The sequence below is a fragment of the Cetorhinus maximus genome, chromosome 12 (genome assembly GCF_964194155.1).
Source record: "Cetorhinus maximus chromosome 12, sCetMax3.hap1.1, whole genome shotgun sequence".
NCBI classification, from domain to species: domain Eukaryota; kingdom Metazoa; phylum Chordata; class Chondrichthyes; order Lamniformes; family Cetorhinidae; genus Cetorhinus; species Cetorhinus maximus.
This window is the reverse complement of record NC_135890.1, coordinates 60,268,206-60,285,509: the sequence shown is the minus strand read 5'-3', so window position 1 is coordinate 60,285,509 and position 17,304 is coordinate 60,268,206. Positions and strand designations below refer to the sequence as shown.

The window sequence follows — 17,304 nt, the reverse complement described above, 5'->3', positions numbered from 1 at the left end:
TTGTCTTATGAAAGTCAGATGCTGGTAATGGTTGCTAGGCCAGCATAACAAGCAAGAATAGGTTCCCATAGCAGGGAGATATAGCTGACTACAGGATTGCAGGGTAATGGAAGTATAGGAGTAGGGATTTAAAAGCTGGAAAGTTTAGAATCTGGCAAACCAGACAGGAAAAGAGCTGATGATCCAGGCAGCTGCAGCTGAGTGCTCCCTTGTATACTGTCAGAACCAGTCATGCTTAGCTTTGCTGATGGATCCAAGACTTGACGGGGTATTTTGTGTTAAAATGCAGTGGGTGCAGATATAGGGTGTTATCTGGGCATCACTTTGACCTTTTAATTTGGACGAAGCTTGCCTCTGGCAGACATTTGGCCCAAAGCCAAAATCTGCTGAGTTAAAACAGTGGGGATGGGAATGATGTGGAGAGCTTCCAGATAAAAGTTTACCTCACACCACCTCATGTCTCCTTTCAAACTGGCAAGCAGATTTAAAGCAGCCCCAACCAGCATAAATTAAATACTCTATAAAGTATTATAAATCCAATAATCAGATATAGCAATTTTAATGCAAATGCACTCCCTTCTCGTGTCTGAGTCAATGCCACCCCCTTCCCCACCCTGGAGAAAGCTGGGAGAAGGAGTATAATGGGCCAGAAAAGTAAGGAGTGGAGAGCCGATCACCTTCCCAACTCTGCCCCAAATGAGTCCAGGGCAGGAATGGTTGAGGACAGCCTTCCTTCCTGCAGGCCAATTGAGGCCCTAAAGTGGCCACTTACCTGCATTGCAGAGATTCCAGTGACGATCCTCCACCTTGGGCCTGCTGCAATACCAGAAGTGACCATCATACCCATGGCCTTGCTGGTTCTGGACAGCTGTCAGTCTCTGATTGGCTAGCATCTCTTGGAGGCGAGGCATCCACCCTGCGGGAGAAAATACTGTGGGGATCTCCCCCTGCAGGACCTGGGAACCCCAAAAGCAGCCAGCAGACTGCTAACTGGGATTAAATCCCATTGGGACTCCCAAAATGGCCATAACGGGGTTGCCACCAGCTCTCCAGTCGGCGGCGGGCCCACCACTGTGACCATTAAATTCCACCTGCTAACACTGCCATATCTGCTGAGTACTTCCAGCATTTTCTGTTCATGATTTGGATTTTAATGCTTCTTTTTCCCTGTTGCAAGCCTAAGGTAGTCCTTTAAAATGTTAAATATATCAGCAAACTATATCATGATACTGTCCTGCAATTCACCAATGTCCTAATTTGAAGATCTCATTCTCAAAATTTTTACAAACATACCTCTAGGGGGGTACAAGTATAAGCAAACAATGCTTCTGCTAGTATCACAAGATCATCACATAAAATGATGGCTCCACCAGGTTGAAGTATTCCTCCTGTAAGAATCAGATTAATGTACATTATTAACTGCAGTTCAGCTTTGATTCAATCTTCCTCCTAAAGAGATGATACCTGTCATGATCCGAGAGCACAGCCCCAAGTTGTTGTTAAGGGATCCAGTTAAGGACCATTAAAATAGACAAAGTTTGAGGTTCAAAACACTTGCTCAGCGAATAAAGCCACAAGATTCCGAGGTTTTGAACAAACAAAAATAAACTTTACTGTACAAGGTGAGAAAGATAAAACAATTTACAATATCGATCTTATTCTCTAACATTCTTAAACTCTAATATACATGATGTACATGTGAATTAATAGGCAAACTGTGGTCGAATGCACCGCACTGCACAATAAATGCAGATGCGACCAAGACAGAGTCCACGGATTTCTCAACAACCCACCCAGAATTCAGTAACACTGTGAGTCAACCAATCTCACTGAAACTCTGTTCTCTCATGAGGGTTTCCAGTCTTCATCTTCGAAGGTCCAACCTGAAAATTCAATCGAGAAGTCGCTCTAACACGGACGGCATCAACAACGGCCCACCTCATCTCCCAAGATTCCATTGCCCTGGATTCCCAAGTACACACTCAAGCAAGCACAGCTTCAGATCTTTGTCCACGCCAAGCAGAACACTTGCTCCAAAGAGGTACCTTCACCCCAACAGCCCACAGCATGGAGTCACCAACCTTCAGCTGCCTTTCTGGGTCTTCAGGGTTTTTCCTGGGCCCTCTTCATTTAAAGTCTGCTACTCACAGCCCTTTACCTAATGGAAGCATCTTTCTCAGCTCCTCTTGTTTTAACTTAACTGGGACCGTTACTTGTCCCCTTTCTGGGACTCTTCTTTTAGGACCTCTCCCCATTGTTGGCCAGGGGCTGCAGAGAAACTCCTGAGCAACTTTTGAAACCTGAGCTCAGTCACTGGCCTGAGCTGGCTGGAACCAGTTTGAATTAGCAAAGACAAAGGAAATATGATGAGACACAAGTCCTTATTTAGAAAAGGAGTAACGAGGTTAATGCTACCTAAGTCTTGGAACAGAGCCAATGAGAATATGCCACAGACTAGGCAAGCAAGCCTAAACCAACGGGAGAGAGACAGCACAGCTTGGAGGGATAAAATTTCAGAATAAGAATGGAGAGTTTCGAGCGTGGAGGCAGCGAGACTCTGGAGACCAACCATCGCAGAAGCGGAAGAACCTACATCAGCAACGTAGAGACCTAAGAGAGAGAGAACGGAACGCCTGGCCAGCGTCAGCTCTCCTTTTCAGGTATTAGCTTTTATATTCTGTGACCACTCAGGGAGTGTCAGAGAAACCTAGTGGGTGTGCGTTTAGATCCTAGTTTTGGGTATAAAACTGTATAACCTGCTGTAAACTGCATGTCTATATTTAACCAGACGTATAAGCTATATGTAGATGATCTAACGACGTGAATAAAGCGAATTTAGAGTTAAGAGAGAATTGACTCTTCTCCTCTTTGTACTAAGCCAACAACTGTTACCGGTGACCTCTGGCAACACCATCCCCTGCCTGGGACACTTGACTTATGATTAAAACTGACTGACTCACTTAAACTGATCCTTGAACTAATCTGGTGACCTTTCAAAACTCTCCAAGAGGGTGCTGTCCTTGTTACTAGACAGGAATAAATGTAACAAGCATTGAAAGATCTGTACTTTAAATGTTATAATCTCCACAGGCTGCTAACCTACATAGCACACAGGACACAGTAAAATGTATTTCATCACATGCCATTCATTAAAGAATTTAAAATCGGTCTGCAGTAGAAAGACTTTGCTGTATACATGTAGCTTAAGTTGTTGAAATGAGCCTCTGCAGAGACCGAGGTATTTGATGGAATGGGAATAGTTCACCAAGTGCTTCTAAGCTTCTGCCTACAATATCTAGATTGAGGGGGTGGGATTTTCCTTCTCCTGAATCACAGTGGCCATGAAGGAGGAAATCTGGCAGTTGCTTCACTGGGGTCACTTAGTAGTAGATTTTTCACAATGATTTATGTTGTTCTGTCAGGACGTAAGACTGAGTGAAAGCCACATGCTTCCAAACAATGGAAGTGAGAAAATGATAAAAGTGACCCATCAGTGCTCTCAAGTGTTTCCTAGCAGCTACATCAAGAATAGCAGATGCCAGAGGCAAGTTGCATGGCCATGGTGCACTGTACATTGAACAACTGAGTGCTGTTTTCCTGCACACTATTTTTCTTACATGCCCAAATCATAATGAGAGAGATATCATCTATTCCAAATAATATTGTCCTGTTGCAAGACCTGTAGTGGATGTACCTTTAGTACAGTGTTGTCCAATATGCTCACCGCTCGCCACATGTGGCGAATTGTTGCTGTTTATTTTCAGAGCCACACAATACTGAATAGTATTGAAGTTGCACAGGTGAGTATGGGTGTCACTCGTTAGAGTGCTATTTGTTATCTCTCCCTAATTAAACAAGGAAGACGACAGGGCAGAAGTCACATATCAGTCAGATCGTAACTATGTTTATTAGAATATAAAACAAAAACAGAATTACCTGGAAAAACTCAGCAAGTCTGGCAGCATCGGCGGAGAAGAAATCAGTCAACGTTTCGAGCCTCCATGGCCCTAAGGGCCATGGAGGCTCGAAACGTTGACTGATTTCTTCTCCGCCGATGCTGCCAGACTTGCTGAGTTTTTCCAGGTAATTCTGTTTGTGTTTTGTTTTGGATTTCCAGCATCCGCAGTAGCTTTTAGCTTTTTGTTTTTATTAGAATATAGTTCAGTTGGCAGGTTTACAGTGACCTGGAGGCTGAAGAGCCATAGCTGATTGAAACAAAGAAAATCTTGTTTGTTACCAGTCTTGAGCTGCTAGATCTGTTCAAAATCTATCCCAATCAATACAGTGGTAGTGCTACACAACATGACAGAGGGTATCCTCAATGTGAAGGTGGGATTTCGTCTCCACAAGGACTGTGCGGTGGTCACTCCTACTGGTACTGTCATCGACAGATGCATCTGTGGCAGGTTGCGAGTGTGAGGTCAAGTATGTCTTTCCCTCTTGTTGGTTCCCTCAACACCTGCCACAGGCCCAGCTATGCTCTTGAAGCTATGTCCTTAAGGAGTCGGCCAGCTTGGTTAATAGTGGTGCTACCGAGCCACTCTTGGTGATAGACATTGAAGTCCCCACCCAGGGGATATTTTGCACCTTTGCCACACTCAGTGCTTCCTCCAATTGGTGTTCAACATGAAGGAGCATTGATTCATCAGCTGAGGGAGGGTGGTACGTGGTAATCAGCAGGAGGTTTCCTTGCCCATGTTTGACCTAATGCCATGAGACTTCACAGGGTCTGGAGTCGATGCTGAGAACTCCCAACTCCCTCCCTGACTGTATACACTGTGCCGCCACCTCTGCTGGGCCTGTCCTACCAAGGACATACCCAGGGATGGTGATGGTGGTGCCTGGGGCATTATCTGTAGGATATGATTCCATGAGGATGACTATGTCAGGCTGTTGCTTGACTAGTCTGTGCCCATTTTGGCACTAGCCCCTAGATGTTAGTAAGAGGGACTTTGCAGAGTCAACAGGGCTTAGTTTGCCGTTGTGGTTTCTGGTGCCTAGATTGATGCCAGGTGGTTCATCCAGTTTCATTCCGTTTTTTGAGACTTTGTAGCGGTTTGATACCATTTCAGAGGGAATTTTAAGAGTCAACCACATTGGTGTGAGTCTGGAGTCATATGTAGGCCAAGTCAGGTAAGGCAGATTTCCTTCCTTAAAGGACATTTACAACAATTGACAATGGTTTCATGGTCATCATTAGACTTTTAGTTCCAGATTTATACTCAATTCAAATTCCACCATCTACCCGGAGCATTACCCTAGATCTCTGGATTACTAGTCCAGCGACAATACCACTCCGCCATCACCTCCCACTGTTGTTTCTTTCCTCCAAGGAAAGATCAAGTGTCAGCAGGGGAACATTTAGGAGACAGTGATCTTGTATCATAAGGGTTAGGATGACAATAGAAAAGGACAATGGGTATTCCATTGGGGGAGAGCCGACTTCAATTGGGCAAGAACGGAGCTGGGCTGGAGAGACTGGAACCAAAAGTTGGAGGGAAAAACTGTAGCTGAACAATGAGCTACCTTCAAAGGAGAAACGGTTCGCGCACAGTTAAAGTATATTTCCTCAAAAGGGAAAGGTAGAGCAAACAAATCCAGAGCTCCCTGGATGGAAAAGGAGATAGAAATTAAGATAAAGAAGAAAAAGTGTGCTTATGACAGGTGTCAGGGAGAAAATACAATTGGGAACCAAGCTGTAAACAGAAGGTTCACAGGAGAGGTGAGAAGCAAATAAGAGAAGCGAAGAGGGATTATGAGAAAAGACTCGCAGCCAACATAAAGGGGAATCCCAAAGTCCTCTATAGGCCAAATACATAGTAAAAGGGTGGTAAAAGGAGGAGTAGGGCCAATTTGGGACCAAAAAGGTTATTTACACATGGAGGCAGGGGGCAAAGCTGAGGTGTTAAATGAGTACTTTACATCCGTCTTTACCAAGGAAGCAGATGCTACACGGACCATGACGACAGAGGAGGAAGCTCCGTCACTAGAGGGGTTCAAAATTGATAAGGAGGAGGATTGGATAAACTGTCGGTACTTAAAGTTGACAAGGTACCGGGGCCAGATGAGATGCATCCAAGGATATTTAAGGAAGTGAGAGATTGTAGAAATTGCAGGGGCACTGGCCATAATCTTTCAGTCCTTCCTAGACTCAGGGGAGGTGCCAAAGGACTGGAGAATTGCAAACATTATGCCCTCGTTCAATAAAGGTTGTCAAGATAAGCCCAGCAATTACAGACCAGTCAGTTTAACTTCAGTGGTGGGGAAGCTTCTAGAAACAGTTATTCGGTATAGAATTAATAGGTCACATGGAAAAATGTGGGGTGATTAGGAAAAGCCAGCATGGTTTCCTTCAGAGAAAATCGTGTTTAACTAGCTTGCTTTAGTTTTTTGAAGAGATAACAGAGAGGGTTGATGTGGGTAATACTCTTGATGTGGTGTACATGGACTTCCAAAAGGCATTCAATACAGAACCGCAAAACACAATTGTGAGATAAGTTACGGCTCATGGAATAAAAGGGACAGTAGCAACGTGGATACAAAATTGGCTGAGTAATAGGAAACGGTGAGTAATGGTTAATGGATATTTTTCAGGCTGGAGGAAGGTTTGTAGTAGTCAGTATTGCGGCCCTTGCTTTTCCTGATATGTATTAATAATCTAGATCTTGGTGTGCAGGGGACAATTTCAAAGTTTGTACATGATACAAAACTTGGAAGTTTGTAAGCTGTTAGGAGGACAGTGTAGAACGTCAGAAGGGCATAGACAAGTTGGTAGAGTGGGCAGATAGGTGGCAGATGGAGTTCAATGCAGAAAAGTGTGAGGTGATTCATTTTGGTAGGAAGAACTTGGAAAGACAATATAAAATAAGGGGTACAACTCTAAAGGGTGTGCAGGAGGAGAGGGACCTGGGTCTATCTGTGCATAAGTCATTAATGGTGGCAGAACAGGTGGAGAGCAGTTAATAAAGCATACAGTATCCTAGGCTTTATTAATAGAGGCATAGAGTACAAGAGCAAGGAGGTTATGCTGAACTTGTATAGGACATTAGTTAGACCTCAGCTGGAGTATTGCATACAGTTCTAGGAACCACACTTTAGGAAGGATGTGAACACATTGGAGAGGGTGCAGAAGAGGTTTACAAAAATGGTTCCAGGGACAAGAAACTTCAGTTATGTAGATAGTTGGAGAAGTTAGGACTGTACCCCTTGGAGAGGAAAATGCTAAGAGGAGATTTGATAGAGGTGTTCAAAACCATGAGGAGGTTGGATAGAGTAGATAGGGAGAAACTGTTCCCACTTGTAAAAGCATCGAGAATGAGAGGGCATAGATTTAGAGTGATTTTCAAAAGAAGCAAATGTGATGTGAGAAAAAGCTTTTTCACACAGCAAGTGGTTCATGTCTGGAATGCACTGCCTAGAAGTGTGATGGAGGTAGCGTCAATGCAGGCATTCAAGAGGGCACTAGATGATTATTTAAATAGAAATAATGTGCAGGGTTATGGGGACAAAGCAGGAGAATGGCACTGAGTCATAATGCTCATTTGGAGAGGCGGTGCAGACACGATGGACCAAATGGCCTCCTTCTGCACCAATTCTGAGATTCCCCGGATTTCTTAATATATCAATTCCAATAAAATAGAGACAGTTTATTTTTGAAGAAATTTGCTTTTGAAATGAAGTGCTGCACACTGTCTGAAACAGAACACTTCAGTTAACAGATTGTCACCACCTTTTGAAAGCATATACAGCAGGCTTGCTTTACTGGCATGTAAAACAGTTTGCTGGACTGTAAAACAGTTTTGAAGCTGTTCTCCTGGCCTCTGGCAGTGGGTATATCTGAACTGATTGCTGACCGTTTAGAACTTCACACTTATTTTCACATTTATTTTATTATTTATTGCATATGTTTTGTATCATGTAGCAAATATGGTGACCTGATCACCACAAGTTTGGCGAGCATTGAAATCCTGTTGGATAACACTGCTTTACTAGAACCAGCAGCAAGTGTTTGAACCCTTGAGTGCCATTCATGAGCAAAACGCTAAAGAATTGTAGCAACACGTCCCTTCTATTCGGTGCCACGGTTTTGTCTCCGTCCCCTTACATTTCTGTCCTCAACTGCACCAGCTTCCTCCATTTGCTTCCCTTCCCCTTTTCCATGATTCTCATGACCTTTGTGCCCATCACATCCATTTGATGTTTCTGTTGCCCAAAGATGTACAGGTCTTTTAGACTGCTGAACTCTTAAGATTACCTACCTCTTGCACAGCTTCCTCCTACAGAAAGACCATGCTTTGGTTTGCGTGCTGAAACAAATGGTTCCATAGCAATCAGTAGATCCAAATCTAGCTCATAACTCTTCCAGGCCATACTTTCATGTTTCTGTAAAAGACAAAAAAGTGCAATTTTGAAAGAAAAACAGGTGATTCCATTTACAGCTCACTGTGTTCATCTGTGCAGGATAATATAGAGGCTTTACCCTTAAGAAAGTGAGAAGTGGTGCAATGATGACATCAAATATTTCCAAATATTCATAGCAGAATGCAATCTTTGCAAACCGCACAGCAGCCTCCACGGACACACCGTCTTCACCTACAAATATCAATTGAAAGAAAGAGTGAGAAATACTGCACAAACATCTATAATACTTTTTTTTCATTCTTGGGAGATGGGCATTGCTGGCAAGGCTGTTGTTTACTGTCCATTCCTTGTTGCGCTCAGAAGGTCATAATGGTTTGATACAACTGTGTGACTTGTAAAGCCATCTCAGAGGATACTTACAAGTAAATTGTCTGGAGTCACAGATGGGCTAGGCTGAGTGGAACGATTTTCGAAGGGCACTGGAAGATTTGACCTGGCATAGCGCAGCATGGAGAAGTGAGCCTGCTGGAAAGCTGGGAGTAATTTGGGACTTAATCTTATATTGTTACACATCTGCCAGAAGTGCAGAGCATAGCAAAAGGAGTTATAAGGTATATCTCGATTATGTTAATTAGTTAATATGTAAGTACCTTTTCTTTAGTTTGGTGTATTAGTTGTCTGTTAAGTAATATTTAGTCTATGTTTATTTTAGTTTGTTACAGTAAAAGTCTTAAAATATGAAATATTGTCCTCTGCTTATCACCAGTCGCTGGGAAATTCATCTATTTTTTAAAGTTATTGGTCACACTAGCCACAGATGCCATCTCTTCTTTGGGCACTGTGTGAGGCTGAACTAGACTGTTTGCAACCATTGCATCCTATTTGGCCCTGAACTGAACTTCCGCCCCATATCCTCTCCATCACCAAGACTACTTAATTCTGCATCTGTAATATTGTCTATCGCCACCCACCCACTCACCTCACCTGCTGCTGAAAGCCTCATCCTTGCCTTTGTTGCTTCCAGGCTCAACTATTCCAATGCTCTCCACCATCCATAAACTCGAGTTTTTCCAAAATTCTGCTGTGCATATCTTAACTCGCACTAAGTCCTGCGCACCCATCACTCCCCTGCTCAATGGCCTACATTGGTTCCTACCACTACAATGGCTCAATTTTAAAATTCTCATTCTTGTATTTGAAACCCTCCTTGACCTTTCCCTTCTCTAACTCCGTAATATCCCCCAATCCTACAATCATCCAAGATCTTCATAATCCTCCAATTTTGGACTCTTGTGCATCCCAGATTTTTTTTGCTCCATCATTGGTGGCCATGTTTTCAGTTGCCTCATCACCTCCACCTCCTAAACTCCCTCCATAAGCCTCTCCATCTTTTTATCTCTCTTTTCTCCTTTGAGACACTCCTTGAAACCTTTCTATTTTGATCAAGCTTTTGACCAGCTGCCCATCTCCTTAAGGGCTCGGTCTCAAATTTTGTCTACCAACATTTCTGTGCAGCACCTTACAAAGTTAAAAGTGCTGTTGTTGTTTACTACCCTTTTTACACAGCACACATTGACTAGTAGCCTCCTCTTTTGCCAATCATCTGCGCCAAATGTAACAAAAATCAAATTCTATGGGAAGAATTTCACCAACTCTCTGGGGCAGATTGGGAGGCAGGAAGGCTGGCACAATGGTGTAGACAGATGTGGATGATGTTCCCATGATGTTGCCGCCACAATGTCATTTCGGCAGATGGCCCATCCACCTGGAGCCAAATTGAGCCATTTATGTGGCCAATTAAGGGACCCTTCCTGCCTCCAGTGACATTTTATCAACTGGTGGGGGCCCATTTCACACGGGGAGGCTGCCAGGTAAACTATGCAAGTTCCTGTTGGGGCAGGGAATGCTCCTTCTTGGGCACTCCTTGACCCACAAAGCATACCCCGGCAGCAATGGAGGTGCCTGCCCTCAGTAATTGTCCTGCCACCTCTCCAGCTTGACTGGCCCCAGTGCCCCTGGACCACACTTACCAAAATTTGGGGGCTATCAATGCACCTTCATTCCCCAGGTGCAACCCCAGCATTGGCCTCCACGAGCAGGGGGCACTGCTGAGGCTGATGAGCTGCTGGCCCTTTCATTGGGCCGGCTGCTTTTGGGGGCAGGTTGCCTCCCTTTATAGAGGCAGCAGCCCAATCGGCAGCCAGTTAATTGACCACCAACAGAAAAATACAGCCCTGGGTCCCACTGCCTACTGCCCACTGATTCGGGGTCGCCTCCCACTTTCAGCCCCAGCAGCGGGAACCCTGTGGTCTACGTAAAATTGGACATCAAGGTGCAGGTTTGTGTTTGAATTTCGCCGCACAGAAATTATGAGCATGGTTACAATAGGCAGAGTTGTAGAACGGAGTGCTTTCTCAGGGTGGGGGAGAAAATTCTTGAAAAACAGACATCACTGTTGCCATTTCCTCCTAATGGTAACAAGAGCAGAACTGAAAGAATTCGAAAACAAAAAAAATGTAAGAAACATCCAATTTAAAATGAGTTATCTAGAGCTTCTAATACATCTACAAATAAAATAATTTACCTACATAAGAGAAAGCAGCAATGCATTTCCCTCCTATTATTTTAACAGAAACATTAGCTTGAATTTTCTGGTGCCTTCGGAGACAGCTTGGGGGGCAGAAAGACTGGAAAAATGCCACAGGAAGGTGGCAGAGGGTGCCTGATGTTTTCCCACCACCACATCATTTTTCCAGTGGCAAGAAAGTTGGCAGATCGACTATCAATCAGGAGGCTAATTGAGCCACTTAAGGCATTTTGCCCATGTTGGGAAGGTCCAGCTTGGCACAGGGAGACCACTAGATGAAACCTGGCAGTGTTTCAGCAGGTTCTGGAGGGTCCTCCTTCATGGGCACTTCATGGCCCACGGAGGGACCCCTTGCATAGTAATGGCTACCCTCGCAGAAGTGGCACTGCCAGCGCTCAGCCCACCATCACCCCACTCCTTGAGCGTCAGGGCCTGCCTGACCCTGACTTACCCCAACAATACTTACCCCTCTTCAAGGGCATCCAGCCATTGAGGCGCCTTTTCCCTGCAGTTGCAGCTTCAGCAATGGCCACCATTAAAGGCCAGCCCTCTCATTGCAGGCGGGCCACCATCCTTAGTGGAACGCTGGCCCCAGCGGTCATTTAATTGGCCGCCACTGGCAAAATGCAAACCCAGGTCCCGCCACCTGCTGAAGTGGGGTCACCTCCCGTTTTTGGCCCTGGGAAGGACTTCAGCCCTCACAACAAATGTAGCCCATTATTGCATTTAAAATACAGAATTACAGCCATGGTTAGACAATGAGTATAACAACAAAATTGTCGAGTAACATTTAAAGTGAGGAACAGGAAATGACAAGCAGGTAGTGGAAAGAGGGTGAGGTGAAGGCAGAAAAATAAGGAACAGGGATCATAGCAAGCTAGCAAAGAAAATAAAAATCAGACTATCGCACTGTCTAATATTTTTGTCAGTGACTGATATCCACAGATTCCAATGGATATTGATCTGAAGCAGGAAGAATGTGAGAAGTGGCCTCCTTTTTTTTATTTATTCTTTCGCAGGGTGTAGGCTTCGCTGGCATAGCCAGCATTTGTTGCCCATCCATAATTGCCCTTGAACTGAATGGCTTGCTTGGCCATTTCAGAGGGCAGTTCAGAGTGAACCACACTGCTGTGGATCTGGAGTCACGTTTAAGCCAGACCGGGTATGGATTTCCTTCCCTAAAGGACATTAGTGAGCCAGATGGGTTTTTACAACAATTGATGATAGTTTCATGGTCACTATTACTGAGACTAGCTTTCAATTCCAGATTTTAATTAATTGAATTTAAATTCCACCAGCTGCCATGGTGGGATTTGAATCCATGTCCCAGAGCATAGCCAAGGCCTCTGGATTACTAGTTCAGTGACATTACCATTATATCACCATCTCCCCTCAAGCCCAAAAAGAAAAGTTGAAATGGGAAATGAAACAACTTTATGGATCTCTTGTGACTCAACACACTTCCGTACTAGGTTGTCCAAGTGGGAAACTCATTACCACTTCCTGCTCAAGCCTATCGTGAATACTATAGTCTGGCCTGATGATACCACTATGACTGTACATACCTATGTTATGAAGGACCCTGCTGGTTGGTCCTAGTCATCACATGGCTTCAGAGAAGGCAAGTTACCAAAACAATTTTAATTGCCTATATGCCCAATTTCTTCCAGTCAGGCAGGGTTAATATTCACCCTCCACAACCCTCCCACCCCCCCATCCTGCCCCCCACCCCATTCCCCCCCCCATCCCCACAACAACCCCCCCCACCCCTTCTCCCATTTCCCCCCCACCCACCAAATTCTTTGCTGCACAGAGGACAACAAATTCTTACCAGCAGCTGCAAGCTCTATTAGGGAACTTGATTTGTTTATCCCACCAATCGGATCTGTGCAGGCAGTTGCACTAAGCTGAGTATTACCACCACCACCTAAGAAAGCAACACAAGTTTCAGCATGTTTACCATCTTCGCAGTGGTTGTATGAAGCTTATACGCCATCATTTGCTAACTTCTGCAAAAAATATTTCCTAAAACATGTCAAAATACTCCTGCACTGTTTCTCGAGGAATATTCTTTAAAAGAAGGGAAGTTATGTTAAACTTACATAAAACCTTGGTTAGATAACAATTAAGAGGACTGCACTCAGATCTGGTCTCCATGTTATAAAAAGGATATAGAAGCACTGGAAAGAGTGCAAAAAAAGACACAGGGCAGGATTTTCCTGTCAGCAAGTGGGGGGGCGGGGCCCGCTCGCCGACGCGTAAAATGACACGCAGTGATGTCGGGCAGAACTCCCGACGTCACCGCGCCCCATTTAAATTTGTAGGTAGGCGGGGGCGCAGCAAAATCAGTTGTGCGCCCGCCGACCTGTCAATGGCCAATTGAGGCCATTGACAGAATCATTGAAGTAATTAATGGACCTGCCCGTCCAACCTTAAGGTTGGCGGGCAGGCCAGGAGCCAAGACGGGAATTAGAAAAAGCATGAAGCCTCATCCATGGGCGGGATGAGGTTTCATATAGGTTTTTTAAAATTTTATTAAAGTTTTTTTTTTAATTATGGACATGTCACATGAGGAGACATGTCAGGAAGTTTTTTTATTCTATTCTGAATATTTTTGACAGGACAGCCGATCTCCCTGAGGCAGCACTTAGCCTCAGGGAGATGAGTGCGCTCTTTCGTGTGCATGCGCGAAAGAGCGCACTCTCAGGTTTAGGAATTCCCCACCACCCGCACAGGAAGCGCATAGCGCTTCCGTGTGGACGTCATGCTGGGCGGGCCTTAATTGGCCCACCCACATAAAATGGCGCCACCCCCCCAATTGGGTGCACCGATTGGAGGCGCACCTGTGTGCGCCCACAATTTAACTTCGCCCCCAACGGGGGGAAAATCCTGCCCACAAAGATGTTATCAGAACTGATGGGGTACAGCTATCAGGAAAGATTAAACAAGCAGGGGCTCTTTTCTCTTGAAAAGGCTGAGGGATGACCAGACAAAGGTCTTCAAGATTATTAAAGAATTTGATAGGATAGACATAAAGAAGTTGTTTCCATTTGTGGGGAGCGCAAAACTAGAGCCCATAAATATAAAATAGTCACTAATAAATCCAATAAGGAATTCAGGAGAAACTTCTTAGGGAGTGGTCAGAAAGTAAAACTAGCTACCACATCGAGCAGTTGAGCTGAGTAGTCTAGATACATTTAATTGGAAGCTAGATAGGTGCATGAGGGGAAAAGGAATAGAAGGATATATTGATAGAGTTAGATGAAGTAAGGAGATAGAAGGCTCATATGGACTTGCTGGGCTGAATGGCTTTTTTCTGTGCTGTAAATTTCTATGATATTCCATGTATATAGTCCAAAATTTGTAATTCGATGTTTACCATCGAAATCAAGCCCAACATTTTCATTGTTCGTTCGAAAATTTAAAAAGGAAAAAACTTCTGGAGAATTTGCATCTGTTCTGAAAAACACCCTTCATATTCCAAAATTACAGCCTGATCAGAAGTGAATCTAGTAGATTTACTATAATGATACTGAAATTCAAGGTTAAGGTATGAAGAAAGATTAAACAAACTAGGATTGTATTCCCAGAATTTAGAAGGTGAAGGGGTAATTTCATCAACAGTTTCAAGATATTAAGGGGAATGTATTGGATAGACGAGGAGAAACTATTTCCACCAGAAGGGGAGCCTAAGGCTAGGGGGCATAGTCAAAAATTAGAGCTAGGCCTTTCAGGAATGAAATGAGGAAACACTTCTTCATGCAAGGATAGTAGTTCTCTCTTCCACAAATGGCAATTGATGCTCAATCGTTACCTTTAAAAGTGATATTGATAGATTTTTGTTAGCCAAAGGTATTAAGGGAAATGGGACAAAGGAGTTAGGTTGCAAATCGTCTTCATCTCCTTAAATGGCGGGACAGGCTCAACGGGCTAAATGGCCTACCCCTGTTCCTATGTTCCTAAACATGATTATTTGCACCATCTACTTATAAGTCCAAAAAATGAGTGCTGGATTTCCTCAACCTTGTGCTCCTTTATAATTCTCTACTTCATAAAAATAATGACAATTGCAGAAAAACCTAAATGGTATAATAGTTCTAACATTATAAAGGCAACACAATGCAGTGCAATGTTGATGTCAAAACTCAAAATCATACCTGCGAGGAGTAGGAGACCTGCCAAGAAAAGTTCAGTTGTCACATCAAATATTTCATGTTCAGCAGGAGAGGGAGGCCTAGTCTGTAGTACACGTCTATTACCACTTGACAATGCCTCTGTAATAGCAAGGAACTGAGCTGCACTGCCAGGAAACATTTCTGCCAACAGATATTCTGTGGCATTGTGCGGCCAGGGCAACTGTAAGAAATTAAAGGAAAATGTTAGTCAGGAAGAAAACAATAAGAATAAGAGAACCAAAATAAATTGTCTTTGCTTGTGATTTAAGTGGCCTTAACAAGTTAATATTTTCCTAAGTTATCAAGGCTCAGAGTGAACATTTCCATATTTCAGGCACCCAGTGCATTAGGGTCAGATACAGCACAGCCATCTACAGAACTAAGCTCCTTTATTTCACCAATGTGGCACTTCAATTCGCACTCCAACAAACTTTGTGGCCTTTCTACGGGATATTATTCATTCAATTTTAGTTTCATTAGGAATTGATTAATCTATAGATGATAATCTATAGATTTAGATAAAGAGGCAGAGAAAAATGTGTCTAAGTTTGCTGAATTTACAAAGCTGGGTGGGAATCTAAGTTGTGAGGAGGACACAGAGAGGCTGGAAGGAGATATGGACAGGTTAAGTGTGTGAGCAACAACATGGCAGATGTAGTACAATGTGGGGAAGTGTGAAGTTATTCACTATGGCTGTAAGAATAGAAAAATAGAATGTTTCTTAAAAGGTATAAAACTTCTAAATGTTGATGTTCGGAGAAACTTGGGTGTGCTCATTCAAGGAACTCAGAAAGTTAGCATGCAGGTATAGGAAGCAATTTGGAAGGCAAATGGCATGTTAGCCTTTATTGCAATGGGATTGGAGTACAGGAATAAAGAAGATTTGCTATAATTGCACAGGGTTTTGGTGAGATCAAAACGAGAGAACTGTGCAGTTTCGGTCCCCATACTTAAGGAAGGTTTTACTTAAATGAGAGGCTGTACAATTATGGTACACTAGCGTGCTCTCTGTGATAGGAGGATTGTCTTTTGATAAGAGGCTGAGTATATTGGGCCTATACAGGTTTAGAAGAATGAAAGGCGATCTCATTGAAACATACAAGATTCTGAAGGACTTGTCATGATAGAGATTGGCCTGTAACTTCCAGGCTCCAGGGCGTCGTAACTGGGGGGTACCCCAAAGATGCACTGATGAACCCCATCGCCCTCAGAAAGTCCCCAGGTAAGCATTGCTCAGCAATTGCCTGAAAAGTACAAACTTCAGTTGGACATTTGTCCTGCAATCAGAGCCATCCAAAAGTACAATTTAAATTGCAAACTTCAGATGGTTCCGATTGTCTTACAGGACTTGTTACCCAGGGCAGAATTTTGTCCTTGGTGTGTGGGCTCAGCCAGGAAGTCGACCGCCGCCTGCGATCGGGCCCGGAAGGCAATTTCATACTGGCAGGCCAATTAAGGCCAAGTGCGACCTTCGCACATGCGTGCAAGTGCGCGCTACATAATCTCCATGATCAACTGATTTCAAAAAAATACTAAAGATTTTATAAATGTTATGAAAGATGTCCCCTCATGTGACTCTGTCGCGTGAGCAGAGACATGTTATTAACGAAAAAATAAAGTTTATATTTTATTTTTATTTGCTTTTGGAAACCTCATCCCTCCCATGAATGAGATTTCCAAAGAAGTGCAAAGGCCGCTTGGCCTTTTCACCTGCCCACCAACCGTAAGGTTGGACGGGTAGCGAAAAATTTATTTTATTAACTTTTTAATGGCCTTAATAGGCCTTTTAATTGTTGGCGGGCGCGCTGCCAACTCCGGCATGTGCTCGCCAACTGAAATATCGTGCATGTGCGTGATGACATCAAGACGGACGTCCTACATCATCGCATGTCATTTTACGCTCGGTCGGGTTGGGCATGCGCCTGCCCGCCGAGCTAAAAATTTTATCCCAGGAAAAGTTAGAAGAATTAATACCACTTTTAACTCCTGGGTAAGAACAGTACTGACCCCTAACCCCACCCGAGCTCCCTCAGGACCCCCACTCCCAACCCCCTGAGTCGCCACTGGACCTCCCAACCACCTGACCGCTCCATTGACCACCCGACTCCCATCTCCCACTGACCACCTGATTCTTCCCAAACCCCCCCACCTCTCAAGCTTGGCCCTGGCTTCTGAAAGTGG

General features: G+C 44.0%; 1 protein-coding gene across 1 annotated transcript in view; it reads right to left on the bottom strand.

The window, feature by feature from the left end:
• Positions 1-17,304, bottom strand: part of cfap54 (cilia and flagella associated 54) — a 264,156-nt gene that overhangs the window by 192,911 nt on the left and 53,941 nt on the right. Inside the window, exons 9-13 of the mRNA XM_078554638.1 lie at positions 15,106-15,304; positions 12,780-12,875; positions 8,480-8,592; positions 8,259-8,382; positions 1,294-1,388 (exon numbers count right to left, since the gene is read on the bottom strand). Of these exons, the coding sequence (XP_078410764.1) occupies positions 1,294-1,388; positions 8,259-8,382; positions 8,480-8,592; positions 12,780-12,875; positions 15,106-15,304 (627 nt within the window). The remainder of the gene's footprint in view (positions 1-1,293; positions 1,389-8,258; positions 8,383-8,479; positions 8,593-12,779; positions 12,876-15,105; positions 15,305-17,304) is intronic.